At 47.5% G+C, this 21,242-nt stretch overlaps 4 protein-coding genes across 5 annotated transcripts; 3 read left to right on the top strand and 1 right to left on the bottom strand.

The window, feature by feature from the left end:
* Positions 1 to 201: 201 nt before the first annotated feature.
* LOC108155256 (putative cysteine proteinase CG12163) lies at positions 202 to 16,239 on the top strand. 2 transcript variants are annotated; one of them, XM_017285951.2, is made up of 6 exons: positions 202 to 528; positions 8,315 to 8,761; positions 14,397 to 14,527; positions 14,589 to 15,341; positions 15,410 to 15,591; positions 15,661 to 16,239. In XM_017285951.2, the coding sequence occupies exons 1-6, from the start codon at positions 427 to 429 to the stop codon at positions 15,924 to 15,926; spliced, it is 1,881 nt and encodes a 626-aa protein (XP_017141440.1). In that variant the 5' UTR covers positions 202 to 426; the 3' UTR covers positions 15,927 to 16,239. The 2 variants fall into 2 exon arrangements, with proteins under 2 accessions (XP_017141440.1, XP_017141441.1); XM_017285952.2 differs by lacking the exon at positions 8,315 to 8,761 and having other exon boundaries at positions 207 to 528.
* On the top strand, positions 13,531 to 14,196 carry LOC108155260. The gene is made up of 2 exons (XM_017285958.2): positions 13,531 to 13,657; positions 13,724 to 14,196. The coding sequence occupies exon 2, from the start codon at positions 13,740 to 13,742 to the stop codon at positions 13,989 to 13,991; it is 252 nt and encodes an 83-aa protein (XP_017141447.1). The 5' UTR covers positions 13,531 to 13,657; positions 13,724 to 13,739; the 3' UTR covers positions 13,992 to 14,196.
* A 718-nt stretch (positions 16,240 to 16,957) lies between the features above and the next one.
* LOC108155258 (MORN repeat-containing protein 4 homolog) lies at positions 16,958 to 17,809 on the top strand. The gene is made up of 3 exons (XM_017285956.2): positions 16,958 to 17,069; positions 17,136 to 17,433; positions 17,497 to 17,809. Exons 1-3 carry the CDS (start codon positions 17,042 to 17,044, stop codon positions 17,762 to 17,764), a joined length of 594 nt encoding a protein of 197 aa, XP_017141445.2. The 5' UTR covers positions 16,958 to 17,041; the 3' UTR covers positions 17,765 to 17,809.
* LOC108155255 (MMS19 nucleotide excision repair protein homolog) lies at positions 17,798 to 21,183 on the bottom strand. Its single transcript, XM_017285950.2, has 6 exons — positions 20,997 to 21,183; positions 20,549 to 20,932; positions 20,140 to 20,489; positions 18,622 to 20,076; positions 18,125 to 18,547; positions 17,798 to 18,058 (listed from the first exon to the last, which is right to left on the bottom strand). The coding sequence occupies exons 1-6, from the start codon at positions 21,079 to 21,081 to the stop codon at positions 17,867 to 17,869; spliced, it is 2,889 nt and encodes a 962-aa protein (XP_017141439.1). The 5' UTR covers positions 21,082 to 21,183; the 3' UTR covers positions 17,798 to 17,866.
* Positions 21,184 to 21,242: the final 59 nt, after the last annotated feature.

Raw genomic sequence — 21,242 nt, forward strand, 5'->3', positions numbered from 1 at the left:
CGAACCTCACCTCGCATGTGACGTCTGATTTTGTCTTCAAGGTATATTAAGCATAAGGGGTGGACTTTACTTTGCTGCGTTGCACTTTCTTTTTCCGTTTTGCCCATTGTCCATACCCTCTTTTGCTCCCATTATGTAGAAAATGTGTAGTTACCGTGTAGTTGTCATTAGTGTTTTTTTTACCTGGATCCAAATAGCCCCCCAGTTTCGGTGGGAGCCGCCAGTCTGCACTGTTTTCCCCCGTTCGTTTGCCTAGACGCGTCGACTTTCGTTTCGTGTCGGAAAAAATACTATTTCGAAGCGGCGTATTTCCGCCAACATACGATTTTACCTGCGTTACGTGTGAAACCTTTTTCGCAAACGTCATTGGTGCTCAGACGAATAGATCAAAATTTGGCCATAAATTAAAGCAACCACAGCAGCAAGATGAGGCTGTACGCCGCAGCAACAGTTGCGCTCTTTTTGCTTTTGGGGGGCCAAGCAGCTGGTGTGGAGCTGATGGACGAGGAGGAGGCGGGGAATGATCAGGTGAGTGTGTGTGCGTGTTTTGTTATGATTCAGCAGCGCGAAAATTGCGACATTTAACGCTTTTCCGTGAGTGTGAAGGCCAATAACGCTTTAAGTGTATAACGAAATCCCGAGTGACTAAAGCTTTTAAAGGGGGATAAGGGCATAACGGTTAAATATTAAGAAAAATAAGCTATTCACAGTTAACTCACTTTGCTTGCTTTGTTACCACACACACACACACATGCAATACATACCTCACACACAAAGAAACGTACATGCATGGGCAAGGTGTACCAATATAAGGTGAAGCGGTCTAGAAACCCGTTCTCTCAATAAGTTACTATTTTTTTTGAAAGCAGAGAGCAGACAAAGAGTGGAAGTGATAGTGGAAAGCAAAATAGATAACTAGACGAAATAGCTCACCTTGTAGCAACTTTACCTTGTACAAATATGCGCCATATTTTCTTGTCTATTGTTTGCTCTCTTTTTTAACCGTTGATTAGCGGGCATGGTTCGTCTCTTTCTTTCGCACTTATCAAGCCGGGAAGGGACTGGCGAGCGTCTGCTTTGGATTCAATTTGTTCTACGTCGTGTTTTTTAAAATATGTAGTAGAATCATGTTAGTCAGCTGTTTTCTTATCAGTTTGACCGATTGCACCAATTTGATCCATCCTCTAACGCTATTTTAGTATATTTTTATTCACGATCGGCGGGGCTCTTAATTATACTTTTGAGACCGATTAGACTTTCTTTGTGTGCGCTGATTTTTTCACGCGACTTGCGAATCTTTGGAGGCAAAATTGCGACTTAATTTTTGCCTCTACAATTGGATTGGAAGGGAACTTTTGTTATACTTATCAGATCTCAGATCTGGATAAATCTTGGGAACTATTTCCCTTAGGCTATTATTAACAGAAATAAAATATTTTCAACGGTGGTTTTTTTTTCCCTCATTTATTCAGCAACAGGCGTATGCAACCTAAATATCCAAATATTATATGACATGGATGGATTTTACAATACAAATCTCAAGAGATTTCAGCGAAATAACCAATGGAATCAAATATTCTAGAAAGCTGTTTTATATTAAAATTTGTTGATTGGGAAACATGAGTATATATTCCTTAACTCCACTTAGTTTTCATAGTTCCAAAAGGTTATATATTTTATCACCTCTCCAAGCCCGTAATCCCCTTATCCCCTTTGAAAGAGCATCCTCCAATGTGACACAATAACTCAACAAACATTCCATAATTGATTGTATTAACTAAAACGAGTATATATCTATCCAAATATAATTCTCAGCAATCTTTAGACACAATACAACGAGTATATTTATGTATATATAGGCAAACGCAAACGACTGAACGTGAACGGATTTTCAAACGATGATTAACTCTTCAATGAGTCAGAGAAAGGAACAGATTTCAATTTAAATAAATTAAATTTCTGTTTCTGATCCGATACCCCCAATTCCACCAAGTAATGTGCTAGATTAATGACTGGGGGAATACGGTTGGATGAGCCTCCACTCCTACTCCTACTCCGGCTCCTGCTCCACTCTGGCGGTGCCGGCTGGACACCAGGCACAGGCTGAGAGCAGCGTCATCAATATCAATTAAATTTCCGGCTGGCGGCAGCCGGGCAAAAACCGACAACGAAAAAATCTCACAGCATTCATCATACGAAAATATTTATATATGCAAATAATTAAATATAGCGTAAAAAGGGTTCAACGTGTGGTTGAAGCCACAAAAGTGGTGGCACGCCACTCCACTCCCTTACCGGGGAAGTGAGGAAGTGGGGCGTGGGGCGTGGGGCTAGGGGTGGATAGAGAGCATTTCCCGGGCATTTGAAATTATTTACCACGCGCGTTCCAAATGTCGAATTTTAATTTGACACACGCCTCAGTGGAAATAAAAATAAGTTTAAATAAATCTAGTTAAAATGCAGTAAGGGATGGTTGCGACTGGATGGTATCCTTTACCTTGGATTGTATGAATATCATATATCAGAGCACATAACATTTGCAATTTTAAAGGCTCTTCCATGAACGATATGTCGTTAAAGGTATTCGCTTAAATAATAACATAGTTCTTAGGTGAACGGAAATATAATCGTATTATAAGACACTTTTTTACGTGGGTCAGGCCCACAATATCTCGGTTAGAGTGCATCTGAATCTTTTCCACCTCCAGACCCAGTGGCAGGGATTGAAGCAGAGCAGCAGCTCAGTATCCTGGAGCCCCTGCACGACCATGTCCAGATGTTGACATTGTTGTTTACATAAACGGCCACCGTAAAGCAGGACAGGCGCATTTTCTTGCCGAAGAACAGGACTGCTCCTCCTCAGTGGGCGCCATAACCAGCTCCTTGTTGCGCACCTCATTGAACAGCTTTCACAGATCGATTTTGGTGTTCGAGTCGACATCGAGACCAGCATTCAGCCACTTCTTAAGTCCGCCTGCTCGGATTTGCCTCTTTGATTTGTCGTCCAAGCGCCCTTTTTATGGCCATCTTTCTCCAAACATCCAAAAAAAGGATATACCCACCCTTTCGTGGAGTAGAGGGTACACAAAGAAACGTTTGGAACGCACACTAAAAGCCCCCCAGAGACTAGGAAGAATGCATGGCGCAAAAATTTGCATAAATGAATATTATTGCGGAACTACTACGAACAACGTTGGATATCAAGTCAACACTTCTACGTACATACATAAATTATATGTACATATGTACGGGGCACATACTTATGTGCACATACATTTATAGTATATTATTATATGTACATATAAATATTCATTCAGCCAAGTCAGAGGCAAAGATTCGCCCAAAACTGGCTGCCAAATTACGAGCTACTATTGTCTCACAAATATCTCAAAGGAATGGCGATAGTCATGGGAGTGGAGTGCGCAGATGGAGTCTTGGGGCGGTTTATGACTGTCATTTAGGAAATCAAATGGGATGATTCAGAAAACCGACAAAAAACAAAAGGAGAAATCGAAGGAGGAGCCGGAATCCATCGATGTCTTTGCCAGCAAATTGTCGGCAATTGTCAAATGCGATATCTTTTTTCGGTCTCGTTTTGGATTTATGCAAATCAGTGGCACGATTCTGCTGACTTGCTGACACTCTGGGGGTCTGGAAGTCCATCGTCCAGCCGTATCCATCGATAGATACAGATATCCTCATGGCATTTGTCTGGCGGGCACATCCTTTGTATAATTTTGTGCATGATTTGCTGCCTAATAGAAATGCTAAAGGAAATTACGGCATTGCGTCTCCCACTAAATGGTCCAGTCCACCCAAGACACCCGGATCCAATCAGTCCCCACCCCACACTGTGCGGGCCCCCCCCCCGCAGAGCACAAATTAGCACCCAGGGGAGCAGTGGAGGTAAAGTTTATAATGAGCTTGGCCCCGACAATGGAGAGAGAGAGATAACCGACAGCCCCATCTGGCTGTTAGTGCGTGTGTCTCCATACTCTGATTGGAAATTTAAGCAGGCAGATGGTTGGATAGTGGTGCAGGGAGGGGGGGGGGGCCTCTGGCTAATGCATAAGGCTAAAACTATGGGCCAGGGGTGTGGGAGGAAACACATATAGAGTGAGTACAAGTGGTTCTCTGGGGTGGGTTGTCATGGCATCAGCAGGGGTTACCACAATTGCAGGTATTCCGATAACATCGAACGAGGATGGAACAAAGCCAATATCATTCCAAAGAAGTTGGCTATGAGCGTGCGAGGAATTTCTAAATTTCAGCTGCAAAAATATGAATACGAAATGCCACAAATCTGCAAATGAATCCGAAAGTGGCTGGCAACAAATTCCCACATGAAAATTGTAAGGAATCCAAAAATGAAGACCTAAAAATGAGAACAAGGCTGGAAGCTCCACTAAAATGTGGCCAAAATCTAAATCTAAATGAAGTTTAGACAAAAAACCACCTGACAAACGGGTCTTAAGCTGTTTTTATGAAGAAATCAGCTTGAGAACCCTGCCCTACCATAAAACCCAAGAAAAAAAAACCCTTCTCAACAAAAAGTCACTTTAAAATGAGAACCCACCTGCACAGCAGGGGTCCAAAGAAAGCGGTCTCCCCCCCACCCCCCTCCACACTCCAGAGACCAAGGTTAATGTCTTTATTAACACAAAAACACACGCCCAAAACGTGCGCACCTCATCAAAGGCCTAAGGAGGCAACCATCTTGACCTTGGAGCCGGGCCCCGACTATGCGTTGCACAACAACGTAGCTCAGATTCAGATTTAGATTCGGAGACTCTGATGTGTGCGGCGGGGACAGACACTAAAACTATCTCTGACAGATATGATACCGGTTTTCCACTAACGAATAAATTTATATCGGACCTGTGGCTGTGGCTGTGGCTGCGGCTGTGGCTGGAGATGCGACTGGGTGCTGGAGGCAGGTCATGCGTAAGTGGATTTCAAAATGTTAATTAAGAGCTGTGTAAAAAAAAACCAAAAAAAAAAAAAAAAAAAAACATTAAGTCACCAAAGAGAGAATATTACGGCGGTCTCTTGATGATGCTGGCTGCTGCATTTATTTGCACTATGAGGACGTCTGCCCCGCCGCCTGCCTGCCTGCCTGCCAATCGCTTTAATTAAACTTTAATTAAAAACAACAGAAGCCAAATTGCCAATTTCACAGTTTCGGCGTTTGAGCCCAGCGCAGCGGCAGAGGTGCAACGGCGACGCGACGCCTGCTCGTTGATGTTTGTGTTGATTCAATTAAAGTTTTCCAACACTGCAATCTGCATGGTTTAATGCGCTTATCCACTCACACTTGGGCATTCTTTTCGGTTGTGCGGCATTCCCACCGGCTTACGTGTGCGTGCGTGAGCGTTTCAGCCGGCGGTGTTTGCACTGCACATCTGAATGTGAGAGTGGATCCATTGTACATATCCCCATATGCCCCATATGTACATATGTAAGCGGAGATTATGGAGATCCCGGGGAATTACCCTGTCGATTGGCGGGGAATAAGTGTTGAAGAGTGGCATAAACAAGGGGATTCCGTCATAAAGTGCAAAAAGGATGATGTGGAAAAGCCCATGTCAAATCGGAAGAGAGATTCTAGCCATGAAGGAAGGCCCAGTTGGTCTGTAAATGCCCATTTATTTCCTTTGGTTTTATTATTAATAATAATATCTGTGTTGGTTTTCTTTAATGTAAACTCCCATCAAATGCAAACGAGCATAATTCCCATATTAACCACCAAATGTAATATTTTTTTGCAAATTTTCGTTGGAAACCAAAACATCCTCTGGGCAGAAATTCGCAGAAATATTTGACTACGAGTAAGAGCTCAATCAACCAAGAGAATATGAAATATTTTGATTAAAAACAAGCCTAAATTAAATGAAAATATTAACCGAAAGAACGTTGATGGTTTTAGCACGATAAATGCATCAGAAATTGAATGGGAATTTTCATTTGGAATTCCTCAAGTTCCTCAGACAAAAGGCTGGTTTCTTCAGCATTCATTAAGTTGCCCTGAACTCCAAACTCAAGCTTCAAGCCCTCTTCGAAATAAGCTTCTTATATGATTACCACAGACAGGGAAAATTTTCCATTAAGAAGTTGGAATATAATCAACACGTTGCAGCCGTCTCACCGCAACTCAAGTTACGGACTTAATAACCCCAAGATTCTCAGAAGCAGTATCAATTTCTATTGGAGGGCTGCAGCATGCCGCATGCCCCCACACCGATGCGAGACGTGCATTAAAACGTGGCATGGGGCGGGTATTGCATCAAAATTGGTTACGCTTCTGCATTAAAGTTTCCAGGACAACAAAACGGGTGAAGGGGGCGGGCTGTGAACAGCAGCATAACCCGGAAAGACCTTAACCCAAACCGAATCGAGTCGAGTAGAGTCTTGGAGGAACTTAAAATCCCATCATGGGCATGGCATGGGCTCTGCCATTGTTGTTTTTGCTTAAAATGCCATAAAGTTTAATTGAAAAATAAGGCAACGGCCCAACGAAATACCGAAGCCACCACCACCCACTCAACATAATCAGCTTCAGAGCATCAAGCAGAAGCAGAAGCAGCAGCATTCAACATCATCCAGTGGCAGCAGCCATCAGCATTCAGCCATCAACGTCGACTGCAGGCAGTGACGCAACAACCGCTGTCAAAAGTTTTTATGCATTTTTCGGCTTTTTGTCACCGCGTCAACGGCAATGAGGATGAACGACCGAAACGTCAACAAGACGTTAAGACAGAGAGACTCTCTCTCTCTTGGCCAGAAGCTCCCCTCCGCCGAGCATGCCCGTTTGTCGTCTGTCTTCTACTTTTGTGTAAATACCTAACAGATGGAGTGGAAAGGGGTATATCGATGAGGTCTGGCTGTAGGTAGCAGAAGAAAAGCCTTCCTTCATGGAAATTACAGTCGATTAGGAAGTACTTTGGAGACTATAAGGATAGACTGTGGTATCTATAATCACAGAGATATGTATATATCGAAATAAGCACCCACAACTAACCATTCCCAAAACAATCATCATCTTAATCGGATAAGATACTAGATATGTGCCCAATGGAAAACCAATTCAGACCATCTCCCACGTCTTTAGCGGGTATCCTTCTGTCGAAATATCGATTGCATGTATCCCTCTCCTACTGGCTGTTGCTGTCAATGGCAATGCATCAGCTTTACTTTACCAGAAACACAAGCAGAAACAGCAGCAGTTGCAGAAGTGGCATCCACATCGTCAGTGGCATCAGTGGCGGGTAGCCTGTTTTCGAAGTCAGTAGTTGGCAGCCTTTTTGTGATTTCGATTTTTAAATTATTCAGCAAAATCTGTCTGCGGCCGGGCCGGCCTCCTGTCAGTCAATCCATCTACGAGTATTTCTGTCAGTCATCGCCTTTTTGCATCATGTGGCGCCTCATCATTTATCGATGAATTTCTGGCTTGGCCAGATAATCGGTTCGATTCGATTCAGTTTCTGGCTCAGTTTCCGATTTGGAAGCGACGGTTAATTAGTTTTTGCGGCTTAACCAAAGACCCAGTGAAGCGTTGGCCCACTGATTGAGTTTATTGGTCGCCAGATGATGTCCCCCATGCCGTTGCCACAGCATTTGACCGCAATTGCAGCTGCAATTATGCCGAGTTCATTAGGCTTTAGGCCTCTGGCCCTTATGCCTCTGGGCAGACCAGAAGCCACAAAGAGAGGGGGAGAGGGGTAGAGCAGGTGCGCCAGTGTGTGGGGGACAGACGATTAACAATGTTTCTGCACTGCAGTCATTTATAATTAACCTTAAATCTGCCTACAAATTGGGTGGGTAGGGCAGGGCTCTCCTTTGTGTGTGCTCTTCTGAATATTAAATCAGTGAAGGACTGGAGTGGTGATGGTTACGGGGTGTTAAAGCAGGTTTAATGGGATTATTTTAGGATGGTTTTATGGGATTAAAGTTGTGTTTTCGCGGCTATCGAATTATGTGATGGTTTGGCGGCTTACAAGTTAACGAAATTTGTGAATTATTGAATGAAAATAGATTAATTCCCCCAAGTGAATGGTCTTCGATATTGTAGATCTTATTTTAGAGCTTTCCCGCACTGTACCATCCCATTACACGGCTTGCCTCCCCTTCACCTTCACCTTCACCCTCAACCCCCACACACACACATCTTAACCCCCGATCCATGCTTTTTGCCAAAAGATCTCTCTGTTTTCTGTGTGTATCCTTATACGTGTTTTGCTTTCTGTTTTGTCTTCCTTCCCTGCCCCCCAACAAAAACCACAAAACATTCCACAAAAATATCGAAAATCAAAACCAGAGAGCCGCCCCAGCCGAAGCCGAATCCGAATCCGAGTCCCCCGCGACAGAGACAACCACTGAGGCACAGGGCGTGAGTGAGCCACCGATCAAATTGGTGCATGTCCTGAATCCCGGAGAGCGGGAGTATCTGTCGCCCAATCTGATCGGCGTGCAGAACATAGCCATGACCTTCCTGCCGCTCTCGATGAACTTCATCAACATTATCGATGCCTTCCGGGAGATCACCAGCGGCGTGCAGTACGAGATCCTGCTGAATGCTGTGGACACGAAGGACAAGGAGAACGCGGACACCATCTGCCGCCTGGTCATACTCGAGAAGCCCTGGCTGCGCACCCAGTGGGGGGACAAGCATCGGGAGTTGGTCACCTCGAACTGCACGGATTCCGCGGAGAACTCTGTCTCCTCGGATCCGGCAGAGCGGGGGCGGCTGCTGAACGAGAAATACGTGAGTAACAGCATCTTCAATGGCGGGCAGAGGAACGAGCTGAGTGACTCCGAAATGGCCAATCTGGAGGCCCAAATACTCACGGGCGTGGGGCCAACGAAGCGGAAAGTCAGCCAGAATAAGTCCGCTGCTACTCCTCCAGCTACCACCACTCCAGCTTCTGCCTCTCCTCTGGCTGGTGATCCTGCTCCTGCTGCTCCTGCCCTGTTGGCCACCATAACAGTCACCGATTGGAAGCCAACGCCACCTGGGCCCACTAATGAGGCCACAACGGCAATTAGCATTGATGAGGCGGCCACCGAACAGACCCAGACTCCCCCCGAGAGTGTGGCAAATGATGGAGTGGAGGCGCAGGAGCAGGAGGAGGAGCAGGAGCAGGTGGATGCCACAACGCCGCCTCCTGCCACCAGCGAGCTCAACGATAATGAGAAACGTTGGCTCGACGATATCCTATCGGTGGGTGCGTATAATTTTGAAAAGACCATTCAGAAGAAGGAGGACAGCGAGGAGCAGCAGCAGGAGGAGAAGGAGGAGAAGGTGGAGACCATTCAGGAGGAGGCTACCACTATTATACCATCTTCAGCGACATGAATATTATATTATCATCATCATCATCACACACACACACAGCACTCTATCATCCCATCCACCCCCAAGCATCATCAGAACATCTCCTGTGTCTTTCTCTGTTTAGTCCCCATACATACTCGTAAATACTCCGTACTCTTTATATAAAAAACACTCAACCTAAATGCGAACAATAAAAGAAGAAAATGTTATTTAATTGAATTTATTTAAGCTTTGCCTTTTGCACACACCTGCCACCCCTGTCCATGTCCATGTCCATGGATCCCTGGTGGTGTGGGAGGGTGTTTGGGGGGACAGGGTAGGGTTGAGCATCCCCCGCCCCCACACAACACTTATTTCACCTTAATAATCAAATGAGTTTCCGCTTTCAAATTACGGCCGCAATCTGTTTAAGCCCGTGAGGAAGATGGTCTCTCGGGGAGGGGGAGAGAGAGAGCGGGAGAGAGCATCTTCCACCCACCTGTCTATATTTCTCGAGGGGAACGAGTGGGAGAGAGAAGCTTAGCCCAGAGTCCCTCGGCAAGTACCGTTATATATATGAGAGGTTAAGTGGGTTTGCTGTGTCTGTATTTGTGTGTGTGCAAGTGTCGGCGCCTGTGGTGTCGAGGGGGAGAGAAGAAACACACACACACACACACACACACACACTGAACACGTGAGTGCGAAGCAAGTGTTCTCATTATCCTTGTGCTCTACTTTTTACAGCGGTTGACTCTCTGCAGCAGGAGAATGCACAGTGGTATGAAGATCGATGGAGAGTGGAAAGTGAAGAGTACATTTTTACCTGAAGAATAGACACTCCCAAGAGATCGCAAGATATTAAGAGACTGTTGGAGAATGGTGGTAGAGTCTACGTATGATTATAACTGACTTATCATATCTTCTTTCCTAAAAATACAATACAAACCATTCCATGATATAGTAGTAGATATACATACCTACATACAAATATACAATGCTCTTCTTAGATCCCAATAAAAAAGATCTATCTTATAGGATCTTGAGATATTATAATGCACATACCACAGAAATAGTATACGATATGAAAAGTTCAGAAAGTTATGGTATTACGGCTGAAATAGCCCTAACAATGTTCTCCCTAGCTATGGGGATTCCTCTAAAAGAGATCTACCATTGTAAGGGATCTCCCAAAAGATCAATAAGTCAAATATTAGTACCATGAAGAAAGAGATATGAAAAGGTAAAGATATTATTTGATTTAACGCTTAAAAAAAGCAAACAAGAGCACCTACGAGTAGACTCCCCTTGAAGAAGATTTCTTTACTGTTTAGAGGGATTATAAATACTATAATGGAGTGGTAAATCACCTATAATAAAGTACAAATGTGCGTGCCACCAAATATCCCAATTAATACTGTATTTTCATAAAGATAAACCTCCTGAAGAGACCTTTTATGATTAAAGTAAAAAAATATACCAATACCAAAATATCATGCACCAAAAGATCTACTTTGAAATTTTCTACCTATCTTTTTGGATAATATAATATTCTTTGAAAAATGCACAATATTCGTAATCAATGGGGAAAAAGATGTCCTCTCCGAAGTAGAGTTCTAACAGATATCGCTATATCCCATATGCCTCGTTAAGCAAATGAATTCTTTAATCATTTACCCAAATACCCCCGAAATCTGTTGTGGATCTTCAACACAATTAAGTGCTCAACCATTCGAGAGGGAGATCTAAATGCGATTCTAAAATACCATAAAATAGAATAAATGAATGGAAAACGAGAACGAAAACAATTCCCACTGATTTCGCTGATTTGCGGCAACTGTCAGAAACTGTAGAATCGGTGCCACACTTGACTGTCAATATATATAGTGTGTGTGTGTGTGTGTGTGTGTATATGTGTGTGCGGAGATGTGTACAACGTACGTACGGAGTACTTTCAACCGAATGGATTTTACGGGCCATTGCACACACTCCCATCTGGCTCCACTGTTCCTCCGCCCTCGGGGCTCGTTGAAACATCATTTACGTTATAATTCTTATTGAAATACACATTTGAATTAACAGCTCAGCGGTGGGGTTGAGGCGGGCACTGCGACTGGGGAATGGGGACAGTTGTGTTGTGGCAGGATCTATGGGATGGCTCGGATGGGTGGCTGGGGCATGGAGGTAGGTGGATGAAACGGAAGGCTTAATGAATTCATGTTCGGACAGGCCTGTACTGGAAATCCCGTCGAAACATTGCTCCGCCGTTGCTCTTTCGCTGGTTTTTTTCCCCCTCCTGTATTTTTAATTATACACACGTCGGAGCCATTACATTTCATTCGGGCATTGTTGTCGCTGGCCCCCATCTACTCCCGTGCTTGGGAGGTGACCTGTCCTGGTCCAACGACTCCTCTCCTCCTGCCCTGTCAGTTACCTGCCAACGGCAGCAGAGCAGCAGTAGTATCATCAGACATTTTGGGTTGTACTACACGGCACAACGAGAATCGGCAGCAGAACCGAAATCCCGCACTCCGAGCCCATCATCAGGAGCATCAGGAGCACCAGGAGGAGGAGGAGGAGGAGCTGGAGCAGAACAGCTTCGCCATCATCGATGCCAAGAGGCAAACGAATTTCCAGCCAAAATGTTTGGTTTAATTGGTTTTGTGTTCGGCATTGAATGGTTTATGTGCCCTGCCGCATGTGTCTTCCACTGTGTTATTGTTGGGATCTGATCTGCCTTTAGGGTGGTGCTGGTAGTGGTGGTGGTACACACTCGTCCGTCGTAGGGTTTTCTTTGGTGCAAGTTTTCCGGCACATCCGTTTGTGCCGTGTGTCCCGTGTGTGTCTTTCTGTCAATTTTGGTAATGTAAATTCCGACTTGTCTTTGTTTCATTTGCATTTATATGTAATTTATGTGCCAGGTTCCACACTCGCATTCCATCTTCCCTCTCCAACGAGGACTGTCGGTCACAGGACTGATGTGGCGACAGCTGTGTGTCCCTCTGTCTGTCATCCTGTTCGCAATGGATAAGTGTATCTATTTCGGTTAATTAGCAAGAGGATTAACGAGCTCAAAGATACAATATAAGACATACACGAGTACAGTAGAGGGCAAAGAGGGAGGGAAGGCAATGTAGTTTGACTTGCGACCTCTGTGCTCTTTGGCGGCTAATGCTTGTATCTGTTGGATCCTTTTATATGTTATTCCAGCTCATTTAGAATGATGGACATATATGTTCATTCCCCATAGGACTAATAATTTTATTCATACTGGTTTCTTATGCTTTAAGCCTTAAGTAATGAGCCTTGGCCATAGAGATGCTCATGGCTTGAGACGAAAAGCTAAATTACACTACAAATCGTATCCAGATGGCACTATTTGTGCCAAAACGATGTCTAACAATCCAAACTAAAGCATATTTCTCTCTCTTTCACTGCATGCCTTTCCCGTAAGGCTATATCTGTCTTTCAGATAAGAAAGGTAGTCAAGTGGGCAATTATGGGCAATCTTAAATAAATCTCCAAGATTGCTTGTTTAGATCGATGAATATTAGTATTAGTATTATTATTGATAGGATTTGCTTGAAACTCGTCAATGGGGGGCTTTTGAGATCGCTGATTACGAATTTGTATCGAGTTCTTTTCTCTTCAAAAGATTTATCTTTAAAGGGGGAAGATGTAGATGTAGCAAGGCCGGGGAGTTATTCGTTTTAATTGAATTCATATTCGTAATTATTGACCCCGAAAGCCCCCAGTGACGAGTTTCCAGCAAATCCGATCAATTTTTCAAATGAGTTTCCAACATGTTTCGACAATATAGGTTTTTTGAGGTTAGAAAAAAAACCTTACGTGATGGAGTAAATCTGACCTTGGATTCGTGGTCAGGGCCCCAAAATACTTGGGGATAGGATTCTCTAGTCAGCCGCGCACTACACTTTTTTTTGTGGGGCTTTGAAATTTAGTTTTACTTTCTTCAATCTTGAATTGTGTCAGAGAACTTGCCTGCTTGTAGAGTAACTCATGTTGCACTTTTTTCTTCAGTTCCACAGTTGAACTGACCATTGTTGAACTCTAAACAATAAACAATATGGATTTAGTATCGCAGAGTACTCATATATGGTGGCTTTATCTTCCCTATCCTACAAGATCTCAAGCCCACAGCATACTTTTGACTTTCTATAACGCAAATCCTCTGGAAACACTATTCCTACAAACATCAAAGTCAACGAGAAATCAGTCACTCTAGTTTTATAGAAGAATCTATACAAAATTCATTCACTTCTATACGTTAGACACGGGCAGGAGAAATCTAGAAAACTAGGAAATACTTTACACCAAAATATTTGAACGGTGCGTATGGTGATTTCTCTAGCAAAACATAACCTCTAGATATAGATATTTATTCATTGAAAGTAGAAGAATAAAGCTCAAGATGAAGCCTTCCGACCTGAGTGCGCGCATTCGACAGATTTGGATCATGACCGGATGGTTGCGTCACGAGGCAGCGGCCGCCGCTGGCATGATAGTGTTGCGGCGGGAAAGGGAACAATCGACGGAGGACAATCAAGGCGAGATGCCCGAGGCGGTGGTGGCGGTGGGCCAAGTGGGCTTCGATACCGAGGGAAAGCCGCACACAGTGCGCATTCTTGACGACTACGTAGTGCCCTTTGAGTGCGGTCTCTGATTTGACTGTACTTTATTTTTTGGGTGTGGTGTGCAACCGTTATTCATTTCACCTTTTGACAAGTTATCCGATTCGATAGTCTCTCGATACCGATAACCAGTATCAGAACCGCGCCAATGTCCCTCCACACCCAGAGCTGCGATCACAATTAATGTTATAATTTGATGAAAATGTAAAAAAAAAATTTGATGTTATTAAAAGAAAGTTTTTAAGTGGAAACATTGTGGCATTTTGGGGTTCCCATAATTCGATTTCAATTAAGAATATTCTGGAGTATGTTCTCATTAATCATGTTCATTGGGCAACCACCTACGATTTCCAGGGATTGGGGGGCCACACACTTCATTGCAAGTGTTAGAGCTATCCAATACTAAGCCATTTCCCTGCTTCGCCTCCTTCTTTCAGTTCGTGCGCAGCAAGCGTGGCCTGAATGATGTACCCCTGGGTGGCAGCAAGCCTTTCGATGCGCAGCAAGCAGAGGAGCAGCTCCAGCGCACCCTGGACAAGCTTACAGCCGGCGAGGGACCGCATTACAAGTGAGAATCATGGACAAACCCAATCGAAAGGGGGATTTAATCAACTGTCAATCTGTTACAGAATCGTGAAAGTCTACACGGCCTCGCGTCAGTTGGTGTCGGGCACTTTGACTCGCATCGACGCCGACCTCATTGACGGCAACACGGATGTGCAACACCGCTGCATCGTCGAGATCTGGGCAAAGCCCTGGCTGGAGGAGGGACACGATATCACCTTCAAGTGCCGCAACCAGAAGGTGGTGCAGGCCCGTCACAGCCGCTCCGTGGAGTGGGCCGAGAAGAAGACGCACAAGAAGCACAGCCACAGCCACCATGCGCTGGACAAGGTGGACCATCTGTTCCACAAGTTTCAGATCCGGTTCGGGCGTCGCTACGACAACACGGCAGAGCGCCAGATGAGGCTGCGCATCTTCCGGCAGAACCTGAAGACCATCGAGGAGCTGAACACCAACGAGATGGGCAGCGCCAAGTACGGCATCACGGAGTTCGCGGACATGACCAGCACGGAGTACAAGGAGCGCACCGGTCTCTGGCAGCGCGACGAGCAGAAGCCCACTGGCGGGGCGCCAGCCGTTGTGCCGGCCTATGAGGGGGAGTTTCCCAAGGAGTTCGACTGGAGGCAGAAGAACGCCGTCACCCCGGTGAAGAATCAGGGCTCCTGCGGCTCCTGCTGGGCCTTCAGTGTGACCGGCAACATCGAGGGCCTGTATGCCGTGAAGACGGGCGAGCTAAAGGAGTTCTCCGAGCAGGAGCTCCTCGACTGTGATACCACAGACAGTGCCTGCAATGGCGGACTCATGGACAATGCCTACAAGTAAGTGATGGCTGAGCGAAGACATCTACGCATTGATGCTCACGCTTCCTTCATTTTCTGTGCCCTAGAGCGATTAAGGACATCGGCGGCTTGGAGTACGAGGCCGAGTATCCCTATGAGGCCAAGAAGCAGCAGTGCCACTTCAACAGGACGCTCTCCCATGTCCAGGTCTCTGGATTTGTGGATCTGCCCAAGGGCAACGAAACGGCCATGCAGGAATGGCTCCTCACCCACGGACCCATCTCGATTGGTAAGTGATTGATGGAGCCTTTGTCATCAAGCAAACAGCATTCTCATCGCACGTATCCTCTGGTTCCAGGCCTCAATGCCAATGCCATGCAGTTCTATCGCGGCGGCGTCTCCCATCCCTGGAAGGCCTTGTGCTCCAAGAAGAACCTCGACCATGGCGTGCTCATTGTGGGCTACGGCGTCTCCGACTATCCCAACTTCCACAAGACCCTGCCCTATTGGATCGTGAAGAACTCGTGGGGACCGCGCTGGGGCGAGCAGGGCTACTACCGCGTCTATCGCGGCGACAACACCTGCGGCGTCAGCGAAATGGCCACCTCCGCCGTGTTGGCCTAATCCCCGACGGCGGCCACGACCACCCCGTCAACCCGTCACCCCGTCATGTATGACTATATGTATATCTAGGTTAATATTCGAGCCATTCAGCAAGACAGAAGATATCTATCTTGGAGCTTCTACTCTGTGTACTTTCCGTTTCAATGTTCAGCGACAGACGCGACGAGGATATCGTTTAGTTTCATGCGAGCTTCATGCGAGTCTTGTAAACAGTATAATCATTTCGAACATCTGTAATCTCACGACAAATTCAGCATCCCCCTCCCACTTAATGCAGCTTATAAACTGAAATAAATTTAAACTACGAACTGTACGAGGAATCAGAGACTCATTCTCATTCTGAGATGGATAAAAGGTGTGGCGGGCATAGGCCCCCAATCGATGCCAGCCTTGGTGCATGCAACAGTTGGCTGTGGGACAGTGGTGCGAGAAGTGATGGGAAAGGAATGAACATGGAAAGGTCAGGAAAACAGAAACTGCAATTTAATTCTGTTTAATATTAAATGTAGAGCTTTCGGTTCCACAATGGGAACTCTGGTCTTCCCTATGGCTATGGTGTCTCCTCATCACACAGGCTGCGTCCTCATCGAAGTTATTGACTGCATTCTTGACACAGAGAACAGATCTCTCCTGATCATCTCCTGAATTGTAAACTGGAAGATCAGGAAACATCCGAACACATCCTAGGCGAATCCCTTGCACTCTATGAAAGGAGATCCCTACATTTGCGGCGAAGCCAAAGTGCCCCTCACAGGGTTTGGAAAATATAACCCTAGTCCTGATCGAAAGCCTAAACAGACAGGATCTTTCACATAATCCTTGTAATAAGGTCTCTCTTGAGTTTCTGGCTCGGTTGGATGGGTAATGCAGAAATGCTGTGATGCCTGAGGAGCATTTGAATATCTACTAAATTTCGCATACCTTTTATGCAAACTGCCAACCCACTGTGCAGCCGTGCAATATGCTAATTAGATTTAGACCACCAGGGCCAGCCCATTGGCGCAATGGCCCAATGGAAGCCACACAAGACTCTGGTTTCTGGTGCGGAACAAGCAAAGCTCAGTAGCAGCTTGGAGCGCATCACGAACAGTGGACGGTGGACAGCGGTAGAAGCAATGGCCATGGACGACTACGACGATGACAGTAAGTGAACGAAGGAGGCGACGTCCAGTAGGCAGCAGAGTGAGCCAATCCCATCCGCCCTTTTAGTGAGCAGCGTGGGCGTGACCACGGCACGCATCGAGAACCAGCATCAACAGCACCACCAGGGCCAGCACGGACACGGACACGGATATGGCCAGGGTCAGAGTCAGTACAGTGCGGGCGCCGTGAAGGTGGGCGGCTGGCGGTACGAGGATGCCAGTCGCTACATCGGGGAGTGGAATCAGCTGGGCCAGAAGCACGGCATTGGCCACCTGCAGTTTGCCGACGGCACACGCTACGATGGTCAGTTCCAGGAGGGCCTCAGCCAGGGCGTGGGCTGCCTCTGGTTTCCCGATGGCGCCAAGTGAGTCTCCCAATGAAATCAATAGTCCAATCCCAACGATACAACGATCTCTGTGGCTTGCAGATATGAGGGCGAGTTCCATCAGGGATGGTTCCATGGCTATGGGATCTTCTGGCGCGCCGATGGCATGAAGTACGAGGGTGAGTTCCGTGGCGGCAAGATCTGGGGACTGGGACTGCTTACATTTCAGGACTTTACGCACGGATTTCCGCGTAACGAGGGCTTCTTCCAGGACTGCCGCTTCATGCGACGACGACGCTGTCCCGAGGTGGTGCAGCGGGCCCAGAAGTGCGCTCTCCTGGCCCGCTCCCAGTGCGAGCATCCATATTGAGCTTGAGAGATGGCAAATAAACTCCCGTAGATCCTATGGATTGTGCGTTCTCTTGTTTCTTATTTCGCTTAAAATGTTAACAATAATTTGTTTGTTCCTTGGCTAATCTTCGTTGGCGGCTCCCACCAGGTACCAGGCATTCCTTGCCTGAACCGCCGTGTTCCTCACCAGACGCTTCGGATCGTCGAGGGCTGCGGCCAGGGCCAGCGTAACATCCACCTTGTGGGGCAGCAGGGCGAACGTTGGATACTTCGTTATGTCGTAGAGCAGCTGAAGGGCCGCGATCCGCACTTGCTGTAGGGTAAACGAAAACACAAAGATTGAGTCTAGCCCTAATCCCCTACATAGAGCATCACTCACCATTGTATGCTGGGCCTTGTACTTGGATAGCTCCAGGCAACTGGGTATGAGATGGCCCAAATGCGCCTGGAAATACGCATCCTGCTGCTGCACAAAGCTCTCGCAGATCCCCAGCGCAATGCACAAGGACTGCGCCTCATTGTGCTCCTCCAGGCTCCGGAAAAGCAGCGGTCCCAGCTGCTCGATATTCAGCTTGATCACCGCCTGGGGCGTGGCCTTCAGCACATAGACAAAGGCCTTCAGGTGGTGCACACAATAGTCGGCCAGCTTGCTGCCCATTTTGCCCATGATGGTGTGAAAGAACTTTTGCTTGTACAGGAACTTGACGACCGGCAAATCCAGTTCGGGATATTCGGCTGCTATGATGTCAAAGCCCAAGGCAGCGGCAGTGCTCAGAGTGGGATGCTTGAGGAGATCCGACAGCTAACAAGAGATCGAAGATGGGAAGAGGTTTACTTCCAGTTTGTTGGTTGATTAAATCTTCCGTTTGCACTTACATCTCCCACAATATCGGCGGCCTCATCGAAACCGGCCACCACCAGACCCTTGGCCACCCAGGCAAGGATCTCCACAGCCCGCACATCGCCCGTCTTGATGGCCTTCTTCAGTTGCTCGGTGATCTGCTTCACCTTGCCCCGGTTCCCCTTGGTGTTCTCCATTTTGTTCACCAAACTGCAGAGCAAATGGTGGGCAATCACGCGCAGCTGCTCGTTGTCGGTGGTCAGGGAGAGCTGGGTGAGATCGCTCAGCAGCCGCTCGAAGTGATCGTCCAGGCTTATGTCCTTGTGGAGGTAGCCCAGCAGACCCTTGGCGATGTACAGGTCCGCCGACTTCTGCAGCTGGAGCCCCGGCAGATACTCGCTGATGATGGCACTCTGCTCGGAGTGCGGCAGCTGCTGGATGATGCGGCTGAGGGCTCCGGCAATCTGTTCCAGGGATTGCAGCGTAATATCCTTCGTCTGCTGGGCCAGCTCGATGAGCTGGTGCAGCAAATTTGACTGCTGCTGCAGGTCCACAATGAAGCGCTGATCCTCTTGCGTGAGGAGCGTGTTGAGCGCCTCCAGAGCCAGCAGCCGCACAGGCTCTGGGTTGTCGGGCTTGAACATCTGCGTCATGACCAGGTCCAAAATGCGTTGTGTAAATGCCATTTGGGGGATCAGCGGTAGCAGGTTGGTGTAGATCTTCCGCTTGATGAAGTTCGAGAAGATCTCAAAGTTCCGAATGCCAATGTCGATGAAGTTCGCCTGCAGCTCCACCGGCTGCAGGGCTCCCAGGCCGACCGTGAGCACAGTGAAGTCCAGGTCGATGGTGGGATGGCTGATCAGCTGCACCAGCGCCTTGTATACCAGGGCCCGCTGTGCCTCACTCAGCACCGGGGCGCATTCGTTAAGTACAGACAGGGCTGCCTTCTGCAGCTCGAGGTCCTCCTTCTTGGCATCGAAGTCTTCTCGCTCGCACAGTCGAAGCGCTGCTATAACATCGTCCAGCAGGGGCACGCTTATCGTGCTGTCCAGTTTCTGGAGGGACTCGCGCAGGGCGGCTAACTTGTACACCTGGGCGACAATCTGGTATATCTTGACGCGCTGGTCCGGGGGCGACGTACTGAGATCCGTGGCCTGCAGCTTGAGGAGGAAGCTGTTCAGGATCTTGTCGGCGGCAAACGGGGCGTCTCCGGCCACGCACACCAGCGCAATGGCAGTGGCCGGATGGAAGAGCCGCTGATTCACGTCGCTCAACTGGGGTAACACCACGCCCAGCACAGAGGTCTGATAGCTGTGGCTAATGCTGGGCACATGGGCGGCTCGCTCCAGCAAGGCACCCAAGGCCTTGAGCGAGGCTCTTAGGATGTCCTCGTTGTCGGCGCCAGGAAAGGTTTCTGTCTTGAGCGCCTGCCAGATCTGATCAAAGTGCGGCTCCAGCACAGATGGGGGAAACTTTACGGCAGCTTGATGCTGGAATACAAATGGTAGCGCAGGTTAGTCGCTGTGAAGGTTGAATGAAGGTCGTTTGCTTGCCAGCAGCTCAATGGAGTCCAGTTTGGCCACCAGCAGCTCGCTCTCCAGCTTCTCCACGGCCAGGACGACCGTCCACTCGGCAAACTCATTGTTGGCCACCAGACAGTTGGTCAGTTTGGCCGCCAACTGGTCGCGTGTGATGGCCGTGGGGTCCTGCTTGCTGGGATTGAAGTCGATAGGGAAGTAGCAGGCGAAGATCTCGAACATTTCCTCGGCCAAATGCAGCAGCGGATAGTTGGCCATGAACTCGGGCATGAAACTGAAGATGATCTCCAGATTGCGGGGATCGCGCTCCCCATCGATGGAGGTGATCAGGCCGTACACAAAGTCATGAGCCATCGTCGTGAGCTCTGTCCAAAAAGACGGCGTATAAAAAGAGGGAAAATCGATCGGAGTCTCGTTCACATACCCTCCTTGAAGTTGAGCGTCAGATACTTGAAGATGTTGAACAACTTGGTGCGGTCTCCACGCGTCTGCGACTGGCAGGTTGTGTGCTGGAAGAAGGCCTGTAGGATCAGTGGAACATTACCGGCTGGCAGAGCCTTCATGTGAACCATTGCATCAATACCATCGATGATCGCCGGCATCACGTTGTGGTGATCCCGCAGTCGGTCCGTGTAGAAGGTGGTGAGGAACTCCAGCTGCTCCGCATGGAGCAAGTCCACTGGCAGGGCACACAGGACCGCGGACAACAAATTGGTGCCGGCCACGCGCTGCTCCATGTCTGGCGAGGACAGGGCGAAGCCCAATTCCTCCGCCAGCAGCGATATGTCATATCCGCCAGCGGCCAAATCTGGAAAAACAAAGAAACTCTCCGATGAGAACAGAAGCAGTCGGAGATATCAATGTCAACTTGCCCTTGGCGATTTTTGTGGCCTCCTTCTGAAGTTTCGCATCGCTTTTCAGAGCCTTCTCGAGGGTGGCGCGCGTGGGCGTTGTCATATTGGCGCCGTCGCTTGCGTGATGTGCTAAATTTAATATAAACTTCTAAGCACGTTAAGCCGTATTATTAAGAACCGATAACCGATGACGACCTTATCTATGGTCGCAGGGCTGCCAGGTCGCAAGCAGCTGCATATTTGATATGTTAAATTTAAAATTTT

This window comes from Drosophila miranda, chromosome 2, assembly GCF_003369915.1.
Source record: "Drosophila miranda strain MSH22 chromosome 2, D.miranda_PacBio2.1, whole genome shotgun sequence".
Taxonomy (NCBI): domain Eukaryota; kingdom Metazoa; phylum Arthropoda; class Insecta; order Diptera; family Drosophilidae; genus Drosophila; species Drosophila miranda.

Bases quoted from the DNA above. Each gene is read 5' to 3' on its own strand.
- LOC108155256 (XM_017285951.2), top strand. From the start codon at position 427: ATGAGGCTGTACGCCGCAGCAACAGTTGCGCTCTTTTTGCTTTTGGGG. The intron at 529-8,314 runs GTGAGTGTGTGT...AATCAAAACCAG, and splicing joins AGGAGGCGGGGAATGATCAG to AGAGCCGCCCCAGCCGAAGC. The intron at 15,342-15,409 runs GTAAGTGATGGC...TCTGTGCCCTAG, and splicing joins CTCATGGACAATGCCTACAA to AGCGATTAAGGACATCGGCG.
- LOC108155260 (XM_017285958.2), top strand. From the start codon at position 13,740: ATGAAGCCTTCCGACCTGAGTGCGCGCATTCGACAGATTTGGATCATG.
- LOC108155258 (XM_017285956.2), top strand. From the start codon at position 17,042: ATGGCCATGGACGACTACGACGATGACA. The intron at 17,070-17,135 runs GTAAGTGAACGA...CCGCCCTTTTAG, and splicing joins GGACGACTACGACGATGACA to TGAGCAGCGTGGGCGTGACC. The intron at 17,434-17,496 runs GTGAGTCTCCCA...TGTGGCTTGCAG, and splicing joins TGGTTTCCCGATGGCGCCAA to ATATGAGGGCGAGTTCCATC.
- LOC108155255 (XM_017285950.2), bottom strand. From the start codon at position 21,081: ATGACAACGCCCACGCGCGCCACCCTCGAGAAGGCTCTGAAAAGCGAT. The intron at 20,490-20,548 runs GTATGTGAACGA...CTTTTTGGACAG, and splicing joins GACGCTCAACTTCAAGGAGG to AGCTCACGACGATGGCTCAT. The intron at 18,548-18,621 runs GTAAGTGCAAAC...ATCTCTTGTTAG, and splicing joins CCGCCGATATTGTGGGAGAT to CTGTCGGATCTCCTCAAGCA.